The sequence below is a fragment of the Zonotrichia albicollis genome, chromosome 1 (assembly GCF_047830755.1).
Source record: "Zonotrichia albicollis isolate bZonAlb1 chromosome 1, bZonAlb1.hap1, whole genome shotgun sequence".
NCBI classification, from domain to species: Eukaryota; Metazoa; Chordata; class Aves; order Passeriformes; family Passerellidae; genus Zonotrichia; species Zonotrichia albicollis.
This window is the reverse complement of record NC_133819.1, coordinates 6,850,267-6,869,257: the sequence shown is the minus strand read 5'-3', so window position 1 is coordinate 6,869,257 and position 18,991 is coordinate 6,850,267. Positions and strand designations below refer to the sequence as shown.

General features: G+C 40.5%; 1 protein-coding gene across 2 annotated transcripts in view; it reads right to left on the bottom strand.

The window, feature by feature from the left end:
* ACTR3B (actin related protein 3B) overlaps positions 1-13,297 on the bottom strand; it is a 28,471-nt gene extending 15,174 nt beyond the window's left edge. For both annotated transcript variants that reach the window (XM_005480424.4, XM_074550675.1), the window contains exons 1-7: positions 13,139-13,297; positions 5,760-5,815; positions 3,807-3,931; positions 2,757-2,867; positions 2,264-2,359; positions 1,989-2,096; positions 570-713 (exon numbers count right to left, since the gene is read on the bottom strand). In XM_005480424.4, the coding sequence (XP_005480481.1) occupies positions 570-713; positions 1,989-2,096; positions 2,264-2,359; positions 2,757-2,867; positions 3,807-3,931; positions 5,760-5,815; positions 13,139-13,182 (684 nt within the window). In that variant the 5' untranslated portion in view covers positions 13,183-13,297. The remainder of the gene's footprint in view (positions 1-569; positions 714-1,988; positions 2,097-2,263; positions 2,360-2,756; positions 2,868-3,806; positions 3,932-5,759; positions 5,816-13,138) is intronic.
* Positions 13,298-18,991: the final 5,694 nt, after the last annotated feature.

Here is an 18,991-nt window from a genome sequence, read left to right as displayed (position 1 = left end):
AAATAGCTGAATTCATTAGTACATCAGTGAATTAAAGTGCAACACAATCAGAAACGAAAAATGTGAGTATTTTAACAGATGGAGCTGTTGAAGGGACTTTCCCACCCAAATCACTACTGAAGCCTCAGCCCCTCAAGGCACGAGGCCCATTTGCTTCCCAAGGGCTGCACACACTGACTCAGCTACATCTGCCTCTCCCAAAATGAAAACATCACCAACAAGAAAGAATTTCAAGGGCAAGCTTGCACTGCAAGAGCAGGCCTACAATCACCCTACTTTTTTCTTTTTTTTTTTTTAAGTTCTATTACAAAGCAAATTTTAGGAAACTCCAAAGTTGAAATGCTGATTTAAGCTGCGGAACATATTCAATCCAAACAGCCCAGCATGAATATTTTCTTCCTCTTTCTCCTTCCCCCACACTTGATTGGATAAACCACCAGAAGCTGGTGTAATTATAATACATTGCCTACATCTGCATTTTTAAGAGAGCCACTGGCAACTTGCTAGAGCCAAAAAATCAGCTCATGGACATTTACTATGTATTTATTAAGAGATAAAGGAGGATGTACCTTTATGGCTTTTGCTGTCTCCAGAGATTGTTCAGGAGGAATTCCTACCTCCCTTTCCCTTAGAAGCTGTTGAATAAAGTAAGTAATATCTCTACCTGCAATAGGAATATGTTTGATGCAACTTCCAATTACATAGCCTTCTGCCTATGTAGGAGGAGAGGAAAAGACATATTTAAGGGGAAAACTTAGTGTGCATCAATAATTAACATTCATTTTTATAATACTCTGGTTTTCTATTAAAAGTAAAATCTTGAAACTGTAAAATCATTCTAAAAATGTGCACCCCACTGCAAAGTGAATATAATTTTTATTTAAAGACTGTGATTACCAGATATAAACAGATATTGACTATCTAACAGATACACAAGTGATAAATATCAACAATATGTCAGTCAGATCTGTACATATTAGTCAGATCTGATGGTTCCTTTATGGTATCATCAGAAAAGCAAATGTAATATAAATACACTACCTGTGTTCAGTTTGAGAGTGAAAAATTAATAGGAAAAAAGCTTAAAATTATATTTGTCAGATAAAAAAAATCACATAATAATAGAAAACTCAAACAGAAATAGGATCTTAAAATAAACACAACAAAAATAAGAAATCTACTCGCTGAATTTTTTTAGGATGCATTTACTGAAAACAGTGATATTGCTGAGCTACATTATTTCTTCCCTTGCCTTTTTTTACACTTTTCAGAGTTTCACATAGTAAATGCTGTTTGTTCTTAGCACTGCCCATATGACAAAACACTGAGAGAAGATCAAGTTAACACCAAAATGCAAGATGAAGTTAAAGGGAATCAAATTTTCATTTCTAATATACCTGATCATTCAAGGACACAGTATGGTTCAAAAATACACAAAATGACATCAGCAGATGTCAGTATGCACAGATAACTCTGTATTTTTAATATCCTCACATCAACTGATGAGATTGATCATGTGTAAGAACAGATACTTATATAAATTTGTAGTTGTTTCCACATAAGCAGAGCGGAAACCATAAAGTACAATAAATCATATAAAAAGCACACATTACCAGATATATTAAACAGTTGAAATGCAGGGTATTATAAAGCTAGGACATTTCTTGTCAGACACTCTAGGCATGCAGGGGACATAAACCCATGATGACCACTGATATTTAAGAGAACTGAGGCATCACAGTAACAGAAGGTAAAATTTTACACAGAAATAGCCTTTTAAAAGCTGGATTGATGGTTCCTTACTGTGACTTTCCTGTGGTGTTCAAGCTAAACTAACACAAAATAGAATACATACTTTTGCAAGGAAAGAAGTCCCAGCCAACACCAAAAATTTAAAAATAAGGTTTCCTTTGGTGCTCCTTATTTAAATGTACAGTAAACAAACCCTGCCCACAGCAGTGCTGATTTCAGTGCATGCTGCTCCTTACCACGGGGATGACGTGGGTCACTCCGTCACCGCTGTCGATGACAATCCCAGTCAGAGTCCGCTCCCCAACCTGCCGTGACGTCCAGGAGGCAGCTAAGGCCAACACTGCCTACAGCACAGAGAGTTTGTATTTAGAAGCAGGCAGAGTGCTCTAATTTACTGTAATTTAATGTACTCCCAAAAAGTACAGTTTCAGACATTTTACACACATGCCTACAAAAGACCAAAACGCTGCAGCTGTTTTCTGCTTTAGAAGAACGCATTCACTTTGTTCACCTGCACAGCAATGTAGAGTCCTGGGATGTTAAATGATTCAAACATGATTTCTGCAAGATATTCTCTGTTTTCTGGTGTGTTCAGTGGAGGTTCTGTCTGCAAAAACAAAAAGTTTTGAAAAAACACCTCGATACGATCCTGCCTTGATGAGTTCGGTATCAAGCTAATCAAACTTTTGGTAATCAAACTTTTGGTAATCAAACTTTTTAAATCCTCAGTGCACTCAAAATAAAAAATTTCAAACAGAATTTAAACAGTGTTTGAAGCTTTTCAAAAGCAATAGCTGACCTGCAGTAGCCTGCATCCCAAAATTAACAGAGTATAGTTATAATGCAGCTTTAAAGATTAGTTTTCTCCTCCTAACCCAAACCCTATCACTGCTAGAGAATTAAGACATACTGAGAAAAATCCTCCAGCAGAGCTAATTGTGCTTGGAATAGTGTTTAGTTTTCCGATTACAAAACTATTTCCTTACCAGGCCTCATTAACTCACCATTAAAAAGTAGTGATCCTCAGGCTCAGCTCGAAGGTACTTGAAGATGACTTGTTCCATGAACCTCTCCATGAGGTCCCAGTCCTCCACAATCCCATGTCGGATAGGCCACTGCAAGAGCAGAACCTGTCAGCACTGGATCATGCAAGGACAAAGAAACCCAGCAGCAGGAGCAGTCTGACACCTCATCTCACAGGAATCTCACAAACCCATCCTGATTTTAATTCAGAGGCACAATTCAAATTTACCTCCTGTTCCCAAGTACTTCCAAGCCCAATTCTACCTTGCAGGACCAGCAACCAGAATCCAGACTCTATTCCTGTTAGTCTGCAGCAGAATTGTGTTTTAACCTCTTTTTGTATAAATTTTATCACTTAAAAAGTTGAGAAGCATACTTGGCTTCAATATGCTTTTCCATATTATAAAAAGAAATAAAGACCATATAGGCTATATATTTTTCACCTAAAATTTCTGGCAGGGACGATGTTTACATTTTGTTCAACATTAAGAACACAGATGACATTTAAGTAACACAGAAGGATGTATAAAATATGATTTTTTTCCACATAGTTCATAAGCCAGTAACGTTTTGTAAGTACAAGAAGTCCTTTACTAGGGTATGGAAAATATGATTCACAGAAAAGCTGCATTGAAGACAGCCCTTCACAAAACAATTGTGACTTTCCCTGAAGCAAAAGTATCCAACACATTTCCCAGTTTGTGTGCCATGTTAAAAGGGTACACTTTTAGCAAGAATTTAAATATTCAGTGTATATGACTATTTTAATAACTCAGAATTTTGAAAACTGAACAGCTGCACTGTATCAATGAATATTTACACAAACACCAACCACACAAGACAGAACTAGGAAAACAGCTATCTAAAAAAGGGTAAAGCCATGAACCAAATCATGCAGCTTTTTTAAAAGCAATAAAAATACTTTACAAAAAATGCAAATGTGTTTTGAATGGCAATCCAGAAGTCCTATAACATTTTATCATAAAAATTTGAGACTTGGAAAAAGCTGTCAAAGTCTCCTGAATGCTCACCTTTGTAGCATAGGTAGGTTTATCTATGGCTTCATCTCCTATGAAAAAGTCCAGATCATCAACACCTTTCATTACCCTCCTCTGAGCCTGGTCCCCCACTTTGGCTGACTCTCGGATTGCAATACCTTAAAATAAACCCAAAAAACAAATCAAAACAAAATTAAAACAGTTAAATACCAAGTGATGAATGTTTATTTACTTAAGGATTCTTTTCCAGAAATAAAAATTGGGATATAAAAAGCAGAAATCATGTAAGCGATCTACTGGCAAGCCAACAGAGACAAGTTCATTCTCATTGCATGCTGCAGTATTCTGGTCACCCATCTCTCATTATTGCACCTAATAAATCACAGAAAATACTGAAAATGCATTTTGTTACAGACTACAGCAGTCACTGAACCTGCACAAGTGCAGCATTCCAGTAAGCAACATGATTTTCTGAGTTCCAACTCTAGAATAAAGACAGAGAGCACAGGAGAAGAAGAAAATAAACTGTGTATTCAAAAATAAGTATTGGAGTCATTATCCAGGTTGGTGAGAAAGAGGAAAGAGGGAGGGGAGAAATCAATTTGCAGGGCTACAGAGAAATCTCTGGAGACATAAGCTTCCCATTAGCAGCCTTCAACTATCACTAAAATTATTAGATGATGGCTGCTGTAGGCAAGAAGATGAGACAGCAAAAATCAAATCTGGGGCAAGCTAAAAATAAAAATGGAATGAAGTACTGCTAAAATGTAACCTTGTTTATATAGTTTTCTTTTAATAGGTCATAATCAGGGTCTAAAAAACATATAGCAGAAAATGCAGAGTAGGCAGGCATCATCCACAAACACACCAAATACTACTAGCACCAAAACATGACTCATAGGCAAACAATTCTTTTGGAAAAACATCTATCCCCTAACAGGTTTATAGTTGTATAAAACAGGATTTATACCAAAATCACAGGAAATCCCTGCTATCCCATTTCTTTAACATAAGACATTTAAATCTTTACCAGTGGTTTAGGTTTCACATTTTACAATACTTAAAATAGTGAGACTGTAAGCAGTACTGCAGCTACACCTGGTGAAGAACTGGGTCCCTTTCACTTCTTTGGCCACCCATTACCTTTATAACTTCCTTATCTTTATATTTTTCCCATGAGTAGCTACAAGGTTGTCTAGATGCATTAATAAGTAGTTAACTGGCAAAGTTTACAAAAAGTAAAAAGAAGTGTTTAAGATAAATGGAGGTAACAGATGCCATTATAGATGTAAATATATAGTTAATACTACTATTTATATATATATTATACATATATATACAGCATTTCAGAAAAACTATTAAGATGTCAATTAAAATCAAGAACACCAGAAAAGTGTAACACTTTAAACAAGTTTAACATACATAAAAAAAATAAAGAGTAAATCTGTTCAACCAAAGCATGTTAAATGTGCAAGAACATTTTAATTGGCAAACACACACCCAAAAGGAACATTTTCTAATAGGAACAACTTTTTTGAATATTAAACTGTCTACAGTCCCAGACAATGTAAATAAGGCAGACACCACCTGCACTTTAGTACTTAATTTGATTGGGAGCCTTCCCCCAGATTATCCAGGCTGTAACCATGGTGTCAGGTAGACAGGAGGTAAATTGCATTCTGTCTACTCAAGAGTCCTGGCCAAAAAATAATGGAGATAAAAAGGAAATTGGACTGGAGTTCTCTTCGTCTTTGTCATAGCAACCAAGAGCTGGTTTAATGAGCAACAGTCCCAGTGAACTGCAGACAAGGAGCTCTGTTTAGCTACACTCCAGCCAAGGATGCTAACAGGGTGAATATCACTTCCCAGATGGACACAGGGCTATGAGGGCTGAGCTGGGAGTTGGAAGCATGTAATTTAATCCTCAAAGCGCTCAGTGACAGCAGTGGATGTTACAATTTGGAGACAAAAAAAAAATCAACTCACATGATGGGATAATGAACTGAGGTTCTGTATTTCCTGCATAGCCAAGCTTGGTATACCTATGGGGAAAACAATATTATCAGGTTATTAGATGCACTTAGATGCAAAAACATGAGGAAAAAAATACTTTCAATTCACTCCACTTCTTAAAGTGAAGGTGAAACATGCATCACATGCCCTGTCCATATTTTCTGGGTTATGCTTTCAAGTATCATTCTGCTGAAAAGAAAACTCAAAGCAGTAAATATTTTAAGTGTTATTTTTCAGACAACTTCAGCTTATGGATTTTGCTAGTGTTATTCAGAACTATCAAGTCTGAAAACTCAACTCTTCCTTTTTCCATCCTGTTGACCAGCTATGACAAAGGACAGGCAGGTCACATTGCACCCTTTGGGAAAAATTAGGGCCACACAGATTTTACCCTTCAGTTACCATGACCAAAGAGAGCCTCACACTTTACGTATTTGTTTAATATTCTCAAACACAGGAAAATGAGAAATAATACAGTATCACAAGTATAAACCACAGGAAAGAACTCTTGTTACAATCCTGATACAATTCCCTTTCAGGCCTTGAACAAACCACTCACTTTGTCACAGGTATATTATCTGTGTGTGATAAAAGACAAATACCACACCAAAGCAAGCCTGCACTGATGAAATGCTTTAGAAATGGGCAGCAGATGGTACAAAGCATTGATCATTTCTTTCAATATACATATAAGATCTATTTTAACAATTAAAGGCTTGAGAGGAAAGAAGGGGGAACAAAAAATGTAAATAGATTTTTACATAAAACCTAAAAATTTCTACAGGTGTTAGTGGCTGCAAGCTATTCCAGGACTTTAGAAATAATTAACATCCCAGACTGTTAAAAACAGCTCTATTTCCTAGGGAAAAAAAAAAAAAAAAAGAAAAAACCCACAATGACAACAAAACCCACATCAGAAACTGTTAAAAGAAAAACCAACCCAACTAAATTGATTGAATGCTTGCAGAGACTGATGTCATTCTTGAGTACTGCCATTAGCTTGAAACAGAAGTACAGCAGCAGCAGGATTTGAGGGAAATCAGCACTGTTCACATCATTTTTACACAAAAACCATAAAGCCATGATATTCTTAAATGAGACCAATCCCAGTCTAGGTCCTAAAGTGAATTTCAAGTCTTTGTCTGCATCCTACTCTCAATATTTGCAAATGATATTATGCCATGGCCAAAGAAGAGGTTTGCAGCTTCATTAGCAGCTTGAAAAGTAGGTTCCTCTTTACAGAGTATTTGGTATAAAAATACTCATTAAGGATCACAGTTTTCTTAGATAAAGGAATTAATCTAAATTGAATTATCAATGACCTTGGACTTAAATATTTATATTTCAACTTCTCTTCAAAGCTATAGCTTCAATAGACTTCAAACAATAGTTAAAAAGCCATTCCCCCAAGGCTAAAAAGACAAGGACTGTGTTTTGCAGGCAAGGGTTTGTTGGGTTTTTAATCATCATTATAGACATATGCTTTCAGTCTAATCCAAATTGTTTATGCACACTTGCTGTGGCTCTCAGAAAAACATAATCAGAATGTTAAATTAGACTGACTGTAAAGGAGGACATCACTAGCAAAAGTTCTTTTTGTGATTATTATTGCATAGATTCCTCACATTTTAGAATGAGGCCTACCTAGGGAATATTGTTAAAACATAACAAGCAACAACAGGAGTTCCACTGGGATTTAAGACCAGTACAGGCCACTTCCTCTTATTTCTCTCTCTGAAATGAATCATGACTAAATGAACATAATGAAAACCAAGGAAAACATTTTTATTTGTTTAAAAGACCTAGTTTCAAGACTTAGAAATGACAATTAGGCAGAAACATAATGAAAAAAACCCTTTCAAGCCTCAGGGACAAAACCCAAGGACAATACACATACATATATCTACTTTTCATACAATTTTTATATATCTGTGTGCATGAATAAACTAAAAGGTTCCTGCAGTCTAACCAGAACTCATTTCTTAAAGTAAAGTCTGGCCAAGAGGTGAGTTCAGTTTGCCATCTTTTCCCCCTCAACACAGATGCTAAACTCACACCCACTCACAGTATTAAAAAAAGAAAACACTCTAAAAGTCAATTTGGGCTACCAGTCTGCAGGAGCTTCACCTCTCCAGAATGGATCAGATCCCCCTACCAGGGTAACTTGTAAAGTTACCAAACCCCTACAGCTCAGTATTTTACAGGTTCATTTTTAACCTGGGTTAATTCTCCTACTAAAAAACTACCAAATAAGTTTATTTCTCAGTATCATGAAAAAAAATTATCTTCAAAGAATTAATCTCACAGAAGGTAACATATGGGAGATTTCTATTGCATGTCATTAATCCATGAAAGACTAATACTAAAACAAAGAGCATAACTAAATTCTCAGTTCAGTGGTGAAGCAAATAAGCAGAAAAACAAAATCTGTTAAAAAAGAAAATCCACTTAGGATCAAACAAGAGACAGACTGGAACAAGCAGCCACATTTCAGGCATTTTTGACAAAACCAAATGGAAGGGAAACTCAAATTTCTCCCAAGACCACTCAGGAAGAGAAGGAAAATAGATTATGCATTTGTGGAGCTCTTTGCTCTCCAGGAGCCTCAGGACATGGCAGACTTGGTCCCAGATCTCTGCTGTGCCCAGCAGGACCCAAACTCATTCCACCTCTCAAGGGTACATTAAAATGTTTGGGTGACCCATTTCCAGCACCTCCTATAGAAAATACTCCCTTTCCCACATGATATTTAAATATTTACTGAACAGAAAGGCTCTGGACTTGAACAGTTGCAGAGGGTACCTGGTCTCCAGTCCCTTCTCCAATGAATATTTAAGCATCTAAAACACAGTTTTCTTTCTCCTGGGTTACAGCCTAGCAGACTAATGGTAATGCAACATCTTGTGATCTGTAAAATTACAGAGACAGCTGTAGTGGAATGTGTAGATAATCAGTATTCCAACTTAATTTCATTAAAAGCAGCAATTTGTTGCCAGTGAGAGAGGAACCTACTGGAAACAGGCCAAAATATAGGATATTGCACTAAAAATTAGCAGAAAACTGATCCAATAGACTAAGGCTTTTTCATGCAAGGAGATTTGGAGGACTACACATTTCGTTTTAGATCTCTGGAAATTACATGCTGTTGAAACAAGCAGTTTCTAAAAATAGTGTGGTCTCTTTCATACTGCTTTGACCAGGTGAAGAGCTTGTACACAAACCAGTTTCACAAACCTTTGCATGAGGATTGGTCATCCTAACCCTGTTCCCTTCTGAGGTCCCACCAAGATGGAAAGATGGAAGAACTTACATCAAGAGTTGACTCCAAAAATACACAAATGGACTGCACTTGGAAGCAGATCCTGCACTCTCAACCACTTTAGAGAGAAGAGATATGTTTAGGAAAATTCTTCCCAAAGCATGAGAACAAATCTCAAACTCGAGCAGTTGCTTTATCCATCTGAAAACACAAGACATCCAATTTTTTCTCTGTATAAGTATGCAAAAGAGCAAAGCCCAGATGCAACCATTTTAGCATTTGATCACTCTCTATTGCTTTTTTCGTCCACATCTTTAAAATAATGTGTTACATTCACACACACAAAAAAAAAAAACCTCTGAAAAGATAAATATGAAGTGACTAAAAATAGCAGGATGCTTTGAGAAAGTCCTGTAAACAAACAAATAGCCTCTGTAAATAGAACACTTTCCCTGACAGCTAAGAGGCTGAATAACCAGGCTGCTGCTGCCAGAACACCTGTGATGCCAGGCTGCCACAGCAGACTCCATTATCGTCATTACAAGCATGTCTGAGGAACTTGCAACACGAGTTCTTCATGAAGAGTTGGAAAAGCACTTTTGAAAACAAGGGATGGGAATGAAGAAGACATGAAGGAGAAAATATCAAATAGGGAAAAAAATAATCTATTTGTCTGCACAATTTACCCAAGAGCTTTTCAAAAGCAGCCACTGTAAGAATAAAGAGTACAGCAGAGCCATTGGGTTTCTTGAGAAAGTCTAGCACTTTGCAGGACTGAAGCCTGTGATTATAAACAACAGTTAATTAACTCAAACTCCTTAGTCCCAGAACAGCAATTACAATAATGCCTGTTCAGAAATATAGTAAGAGAGGGGAAACATAGCATATTCTGAGGCTCCAGCAATCTTTAATGGCAACATCATGAAAAAACACCTTGAGCTTCAAGTTTTAAGACCCAGTGTAGCTCACTTCTCCCAGAAATCAAGTATTTACCTCTAAACTCATGGGTAAGACTTTGCCAAAGTACTTTCTCTTTACTAAAAAGGAATGGCTTCAATAAAATACACCCAACCAGAAGCACTCCTCAGCATCTACAAATACACTGAATAGGGGTATTTTAAGATACCTTTGTTTTGCTCACCCACCTACTACTGTTCTGATATCCCACAGCTAAATGCCAATTAATAAAACTGGTTATAAAGTCTAAAGCTATTTAAAACAGCAACACAGAAAGGCCTGGTAGTCCTAAGGAACTAAAAATAGCATGCCCTTCTCCACAAAAAGAGTGACAGCAATGTGTAAACTGATCACGAGGAGAATCTCACGCAGAGAAAATCAAGATGTAGTGCATCAAAACTGCACCATGTCAAGTCATTTACAAATACTAATGGAAAAGAGTATAGCAAATTATTAACTATTTCTGCAAGATTTGTGAATAAAGACTGAGCAGTTTATGGCAAAGGAAATTCAAGTCATCTACATCCAATAGACTGAAGGAATATTATCCTGTCCTGCTATAAAAATATGTTTCTCACTGAAGGTCTGTAACTATTTTTATACACCTGTTCTTACTTTTTTTGAGGAATTCTGGCATTTGCAGGACTGAGGCACATGGCTGGAAACTACAGTAAATTAAGCCAGCCTCTTTGTGCACAAAACAACAACAAAACTATTCTTTTAACAATTTTCTTAAAACCCCTTACATGAAAAAAAAAAGGTGGATTAGTGGCTGGACAGAATACCTCATTCAGTAGCAGAGATTTAAGTAGAAAAGTGCATTTTATATACACAATGTCCCACAGTGCATATACCTTTCCCTTTCTGCTATGCTCTTCCAAATTTTTCATCTGAAAGCCCTTTCATGAATAATTTGAATGAATTGTTTGAAGCTTGTAACTCAAAGTAGACTCATTCTAACAATAAGAAGGTTTTCAGCCCACACAGAGGAAAATTCCAGAGACTGTGTATCAATGAGTCAAGCTATTTCTTCTGGCTGCTTTTGTTCAGACTCGTTTCATCCTGAATTCTGCAAGACAACTTATTTCACATTCAGTAGTCTCTTAGCTGAAAAGTCTTCCATTTTTGAGTGCCCTACAACATAGCCAAGCACACATCCCACCAGCAGAGATATCATGTTGTCTCCTGTGGATCAAGATTACTTGAAGGCATTGAAAAAGAAACGTGCATCACTTAGGGACTATCCAAACTCTTCCTGAAACAAAACAATATACATGTCCCTCCCCCACAAAACCCATCAGCTTAACCCATGCAAGCACTAAACAGATTTTAGAAATTCTACTTCAATTATTATTTCTTTGAAAGGGCACAGTAAGCAATATCCTATCCTTATTTATTTTGTGTAACTGTTGGCCAGCAGTAACTACTGCTAGTGCAACACTGGAATTACTCCACAAACTGAAAGCCAAGAGGGTCTCCTGCAAAAGGCAGCTTTGGCATTTAATGTATTTTCTCAGTTTTACAGTTTCTACTGTACCCTTTTTAAAGGATCCACCCAGACCTCCTATTTCTCTCTAAACTATCAAGTAGTAATCCTGTAATATCAACAGATCTGTGGAGAACAGATATTTACAATATCTTCAGCAAATATATAGAAGAAACCTGGGGAACTACCAAGAAGTATCTAAAGAGCAAGCAGAATTAGACACAAGGTAGAATCTGGTCTCTATTCTACTTCCAAAGTCTCCAGCTATGAACTCCAGTACTCCCCACTGAGGGAGCAGAGCTGGTTTCTGGTAAGCTAAAGTATAAGCAGAAACAGGCAAAGATTTCTAAAACTTCCATGACAGTTTAACACAGACATATTTCAAAATGTGACACACTTTTACAGAAGGCAATGTGGCACCACAGCACTGGAAAGTGCTTCCTGTGGTTACCTAGGGACTGGGGTTTCTTGATTTGGTTGGATTAGTCTGGGGTTTGGTTTTGTAAAGATTGTTCCGTTCAGGAAATTTTAAAGATAACTTTCCAAGTATTAAAGAAATTAAAATAGTGTTGCAAATTCCCTGCAGAGGAAAGGCTGAATTAATGCAATCAGAGAGACCGAGTCTGACAAGTAAAGCTACTGCACGAATAGTTACTCATAGTCCGGGGCTTCCTTTCCTCTCCTCAGAGCTGTCTGTAAATGTTGGGCCAAAGGAAAGGCATTAATTAGCAAAAGCACACCAAGATTCAGAATTACAGCTGAATTACAGCTCCCTCTGACACCTCCCCCGCTAAGGCACAGCAGGACTGGATGCTCAATATCCATTCAGGTCTTCTCTAGCTCAGGACAGAGCCGCTCCTGAAACGCCTCCCAAGCACAGCCTCTGCAATTCAGAGTCACTCCTGCCCTCCAAGACTTGAGTTACAAAACTTGTGGTCTGGTTAAGTACGGAATAAATCTCACACTGATCAGAGAAAGGTGAAGGGATGACCCAATGACCGAGCGCATCACTGGAGCAAGGCAGCGCGCTCCCACCTCAGCCTCAGAAAATGCTAAAATTGAGGATGGCTGGTTTCAAACGGAGACAGGAGGCAGGAGCCCGCTCTGAGAGCGGCCCAGGGCAGGGAGTTGGGCTGGCTGGGCTCCGTGTCCAGGCACAGCACGGCACGGCACGGCCAGGATTGCCCCCGGCTCGGGCACCTCCGTGAGCCTCCCCAGGCATCGCCTCTGGACCGCTCAGAGCGGGCTCCTGGCTCCTCTCCTCTTCTGAAACCAGCCGTCCCCAATTTTAGCACTTGCATCATGCAATACTTCACAGCCAGAGGACACAAACGAAAGCGGGTCCCGAGAGAGAGGCGAAGAGGGCACACAGAAACACGCACGGCGGGGACACGGCAGGGCTCCCCGCTCCGCGCTCCGGCGGGATGGAAGGGCAGAGGGAGGACGAGAGCGATGGGCACCAGCCCGCTGAAGGCCGGAGGGGAGAAAAACTCTCAGCAAGCCGAGAGGCCACCGGGACACACGGCAGCAGCGCGGCCCCGTGCGAGGAGCGCTCGCCGGCAGCGGGAGGCAGCGGAGGGGCGCGGCGCGGAGACACCCCCCCGTCCCCAGCACGGGCACCGGCAGCCGGTCTCCCCTGCCCGCACTCACCCGGTGCCGCCGTCGATCACGCAGGGCGGCAGGCAGCTCGCCATGCTGCGGGGCCGGCAGTGCGGGCCCTACGCCACCATCCGGGCGGCCGCCGGCTCCCCCGGCGCGGGCTCCATGCGGGCGGGCCCGCAGCGGCCGCCGCCAGCGCCGCCCCCCGCGCCTGCGCCGCCGCCCGCGCCCGGGCCGCCATGTCGGGTCAGGGCCCTGCCGCGGGTGCGGCGTGAGGGAGAAACCGGTGCGGGGCTCTGTCTGTCTGTCACGGAAAGCCGTGCTCGGGATGGGTGATGGATTCGGCACTGCTTAGTCAGTGTAGTTGGGAAGGAGCTCGAACGTCCTCGAGTCCAGCCTACCACCCTGCACGAACAGAGCACGTCCAGTCTTTTCTAAAACACCTCCAGGGGTGGTGACTCCGCCACCTGCATGGGTTGCTCGTTCCGAATTGAACTCCCATTCCCCAAAATGGACATCTCTGTATTGTGAACCCTGTGCTCACCACAGATCCCAACCAACCCCTAAATATTGCGAGGAAAATAACCCCAGCTAAAGCAAACACTTTCCATTCATTATTCCATTCATTATTCCATTCATTATTCCACACTGACATCGTCTACAGCTCCCACACTTGCTCTCCTGCTTGTGAGAACACTCCTTCACCCATGTCAACCAGGGCACCTGCTGGATTTCATGAGCTTAAAATCTTCTTAAGTTAGATATTAAAAAATTTAGGTTGGATATTAGGCAAAGGTTCTTCACTCAGTGAGTGGTTGGATGCTGAACATGGTCCCCAGGAGAGTAGTCACAGCACCAGCCTGACAGCTTAAGAAATGTTTGGGAAACGCTCTCAGGCATGTGGTGTGTCCCTTGGGGATGTCCTGTACAAATCCAGGAGTTTGACTTGATGATTCTTGTGAATCCCTTCCAACTCAGGATAGTCTGTGGTTCTTCCAAGCCATACATGATGGCAAAGGCTACAGCGCATGTTGCAGGGGGAATAAAAGGCTCACCACGCTCCAGCAAGTGCTGCACATGCTGCTGCCCCTCAGAGCAAGACCTGCCTCGGTTCACGTCTCAGTGAAGGTGGGGTTTGCCCCCGGAAAAAACACCAATGTGGAACCATTCACTTGTAAAAACACAAAACACTCTTTCTTGGGGTGCAGGTGGCTGCCCTTCAGCCCACAGATCCTCCAGGTCAGCCCAGAATACCATGTAGTGGTGCACTTGGGCACTTCAAACAAAAAAAACCCAAAAAAATAGGCTGCAACAAACATCACCTGCAAAGTTGTTGACATCAAATTTGCATTTGGGATAATGATGTGTGACTCAGCCCTGGTCACACTGTGAGTGCGTGGTGATGCCAGAAATAACTCCTCCAGATGCCTTGGCCTGAGCATGAACCACAGAGCAAGCATGTTTCCCATGAGGGGGCAGTTTCCTATCCCCCACTCCCACCTCCACGTTACTTTACCAGCATCTCATGCTGACTGAAGGCATGTGGAAGAAAATTAATGAGATGCACGCTCTGGTCCTCATACCCAATGTTGGTGTGATGGCTATAGACTGTGCATATGTCCTGGGGGGGTTGTTCTGCTGTTTGCCACAAACTGAGCACACTCGCTCAACATATTTGTTCGCTCTGTTCCCCTTGGAGATTTTGGAAGATACAGAGCATGATGGAAGGGAGCCCAATTTGCTTGTTGGATGGGCTCCCTTATCGGTGGGTTGTTCAGCGAATGTTCAGACTCTAATCAGTACCTCCAGAGCTGGGGATTGGAGCGTGATGGAAATTGTCTGCCCCCCCTCGTCTGGCCAGTGAAATCAAACAGCACATGGAAGGCACTGCTTTAGCATCCAACAGATAAAAGAAAGAATATGCTTTGACTTTCCTGGCCAAAATTTCCCCTCTCCCATGCTGTTGCACAATATGCTGCACTGGGCTCAGAGAATATTTGCTCGTATGCTATATGGGCACATCACCATAAACTTTCTTATAGTTCTCAACTTTCATTTTATTTTTTTTTTAAGAAGCTGCTTGCTGTTACAGCTGAGGAGAGAGAGCACCTCATCTGGAAAGGGGTATTGCAATAGCTCACGTGCAGCTTACAGGCTCTCTGTAGACATTCAATTTGCAAACAGCTGCAGAGGTTTCAAACATTTGTGCCCTGCTGTTCTCTTTTCAAACTGTTTATAGAGTCCCTTGGGCATTGATTACTACCCGGGTAGCTCTCCCAGCTGTTTGAGTGCTCCCTAACCCACTTCAAGCAGAATCAGCTGAGTTCAAACGATTTCAATTGGAGCCATACACTTACTGTGTTGATTGTGCCTGAAGTGGGTTAGGGAGCACTCAAACAAGTTGCTTTGTTAGCAGAAGTGAGGGGAGGGGTTAAGACATAGTAACATCTTAAGCTGTTTCAGGAGAGGACATCTGTCTCTAGTTTAAATAACATAGAGACAAGTCCATGGAGTACCTGGAACAGAAACTGTGCCATGCAAGTGTGATGACAAACGCCAGCTGATGGTCTTAGAGCAGTGGGAAGTGTGAAAACATTCATTCATCCTGGTGCTATATTAGAAACCCAGTATGTCATGATTATTTGAATGGCAATAACAATAAATAGTTTCTCAGGTAGAATAGGAACAAGACACCTGATCTAAGATATAGAGAATGATAGATTCTTCCAAATCCATCATCATGCAGTGTTTGGAGGATACCCTGGCCTCTCCCTTGGAACATAGCCCTTGTAATTGTCATTTCATGCTTTAAGCCCACAGATACCATTATCTCCTTCTGCTCTCAACACTGTATAGGTCACTGCAGTTGCTGAGTTTAAGCTGTGCTGGAAGGGAAATGGACACCCAAGGAGGTCTCAGTTTGGATCTCTGTAGTGCCCGCCACAAGTTACATAATTTAAGCTTTGTTGTCTTATGTTGGTTTGTCTACACCCCTTTCCACCACAGCATCCAAATGCCTTCCAGGAATGTGTTAAGTGATGTGGCTAAATATCTGCCACTCTTTCATTTCAGGCTCAAAGGCAGAACTGTGTAGGCAGCAGAGGGTTGGGGGTTTACTTTTTATTTTAGGGGTTTTATCTTAAAGTGTTGATGTTGCTGTATGTTTACAACAAAGAAAGTAACCTAAGGGAGTAGAAGGTAGTGTAGCTTTGATAAGCCTTTACTCCCTTGAGAATTTATTCAGCACTAACAGAGCAGGTCCCAAGAAACTCAGATAACTTTGAAAATGCACATCTGCACTCAGCTGGGAGAAGGGGGTGCTTGTGGTGCTTTGTGTGAAGATGAACTGCACTTTGTGTTCTAGATTGTGCCTCTCCAAAGGTAATAGTGCCATACCCAGCTACATCATGTGGCTGTTTCAGGGAAGGGGTAATGGAAACCCAGTTTTGGTTACATCTGTAATCTGCCAGGAGGAGACAGGGGATCTTAAACAAAGCAGATGCACAAGATTAGTGGCAGCTCAGAGTCCAGGGCCATGACCAAATGAATTAGCAGGTTAACCCATAGTGTTTGCATACCCTCAAAGAAATGAGACTACAAAAAAGGTTTTCTTTGTTTACATAACCTCTCCCCTGCTTGAGATCGCTTCAGTCAGCTTTTCCTCCTTGCTGAGCTGCTCTGTGAAAGCACTCTGCTGTCTCCCTGGTACTGATAACACCTAAGATCTCCTGAAGGACTCTGCTGTTGGCACTGTTGGTCTTCACATTGCCCAAACAAAGTCCCTGCATGTTCCTGGTAAATTCTAGTTGAAAGGATTAGTTGTCAGGGTGTATATCTTCTTGTTTGGTGACCACTTTTATAGAGGCCCTGAGAACATTCTCCTGCACTTCTACCTCCTCACAGAGAGGTCACCAATATCTTGAATTGTGTAACTTGAGAATGAGGAAACATTACCACACATCCCCTGAAGTTTCTGTGTTGTCCATGCTTCATCCAAAATTATATGTTTTGGGGTATTTTTAAAATTACTTTCAAATCTAAAATTTCAATCTTTAGATACATGTCCAGTCAGCATTCTTTCTTTAAACTTTGATTTTTGATGTGGAGAACTGCTATCATATCATATTCAGTGGATTACTTTTGAGTTAGATAAGCTGTCTCCTCTGATTTTGTTCATCGTACCAGCCAAAACCAGTGCTGACATCTCAGTCACAAATACAGGATTGAATTCCCACCTTGTTCTCTAACTAACAGAAGTGATGACAACAAAAAAGACTCACTTCAGAAGCTCAGCAAGCAGCAGCACAAAAACCAGGTCTTTAATCCCTTGATCTTCATAAACTTGAGGCTGGTTTAAGAGCAGCTGTTGGGCAGTTGTCATCGTACAATCACTTAGGAAAGGTCACCAAGTAATGATGTTCACACACCAGCAATCACAGTGTTGTTCCATCACTATAAAGTAAGCGGATGGAGAAGCTAAACCTTCCCCTTGGCTGCAAAGCCCCCAAAAAAGAGCAGTAACACAGTGTGAACTATTCATTCAAAGATGTATCTGTAAAGCACACGTTAGCTTATTGCATATTAATACCTGTGCACAGCTATTTCTAGGACCATTCTTCAGCAGGGTACTTCAGTCCACCTGCAATTTAAAGTACATGAGTACTCTCACTGAAAACAACAGAACCATCCATGTCCCTGAAGTTATCGTCCTTTAAATAAGTCTGCAAATCAAGGCCTTTAATTCCTGCCAACCAGACCTTAATATACTGTGGCAAAGAACTACAAGCTGCTTATGCAAACAGTCTAAAAAAGTACTTGCTGTCTTCAAATTATATCAGGGTCTTATGATACAAGACAAGTTAAAGAGGGTTTGGTTGATGGGGGACAGAGATGCATTTTGCAGAATAAGTGTCTTATTTCTGATTGTCTTTCCTAGTTCTGTATCTCACTGTTGTGTGATCTCTTGTGTGCTTCATAGATCCATGGGGGAACATTGCCATTACTGGCACCTGTCTGTTCAAAAGACATTTTTGTCTCCCAGCTAAAAATTTTTCAGTGCTTCTCAGGTTTCTAAAACATCTCCTGTGTCTGCTTTTTCTGTGTTAGGGTTGAACAGAATCAGAATGCAATACTCCTGCTGTTATTGTACTACCAGCCATGATATAATCAACTACTTCCTACCTTTCTCTTTCTATAAGCCACTCTAGATTTACTATTGGTGTGTATTTTCTTAAATTTTGCACAGTGACTTCCTACCTCCCTTTCCTGAATGGCCACTGTTAATTTAGATCTACTCAGAAACGTTTTGGATTCTATCTAATCTATTTTCTATTTATACCACATTCATCACCATGGTAGCTGAATGCCTTAGAAAGTGCCTTTGAGGTAGAGACTATGCAAAGCTTATTTTAAACCACTCTGATTCTTTGCCTTTAAAATTGAATTCTCTCAACTTCATCTTACCCCAGCTAAGAAATTGCCCTTTTGCACTTTGCAAGGAGCTGTCTGTAATTTGAAGCCAGTCCAACACTTGGGATCCAGTGTTAGCTGAGAATATAAACTGCAGCAACTCTCACCTAGGTAAATAATACACTTATATTTCTCATATTCAAAGAGAAATATTATAGAACATATAGAACATTCATAATTAATTAAAGCAGCAGTTCCTCAAATGTGAGCAAAACCAGGAGACTTGCAATAAACTCGTGATCACTTTCACCTATGTTAACTTGTCCATCTACCTCAAAATCTGATTATTGCCTGTAGAGTCTAAGTCTGCATATTGAGGTGTATATGTATATATAATGACATAACTGTGTCACATGGTTTTAAAACAGAACACCCAATTTTGTTCCACATACTCAGTTCTGTGTAATTTGTGATGCTGCACCATGAAATTTGCAA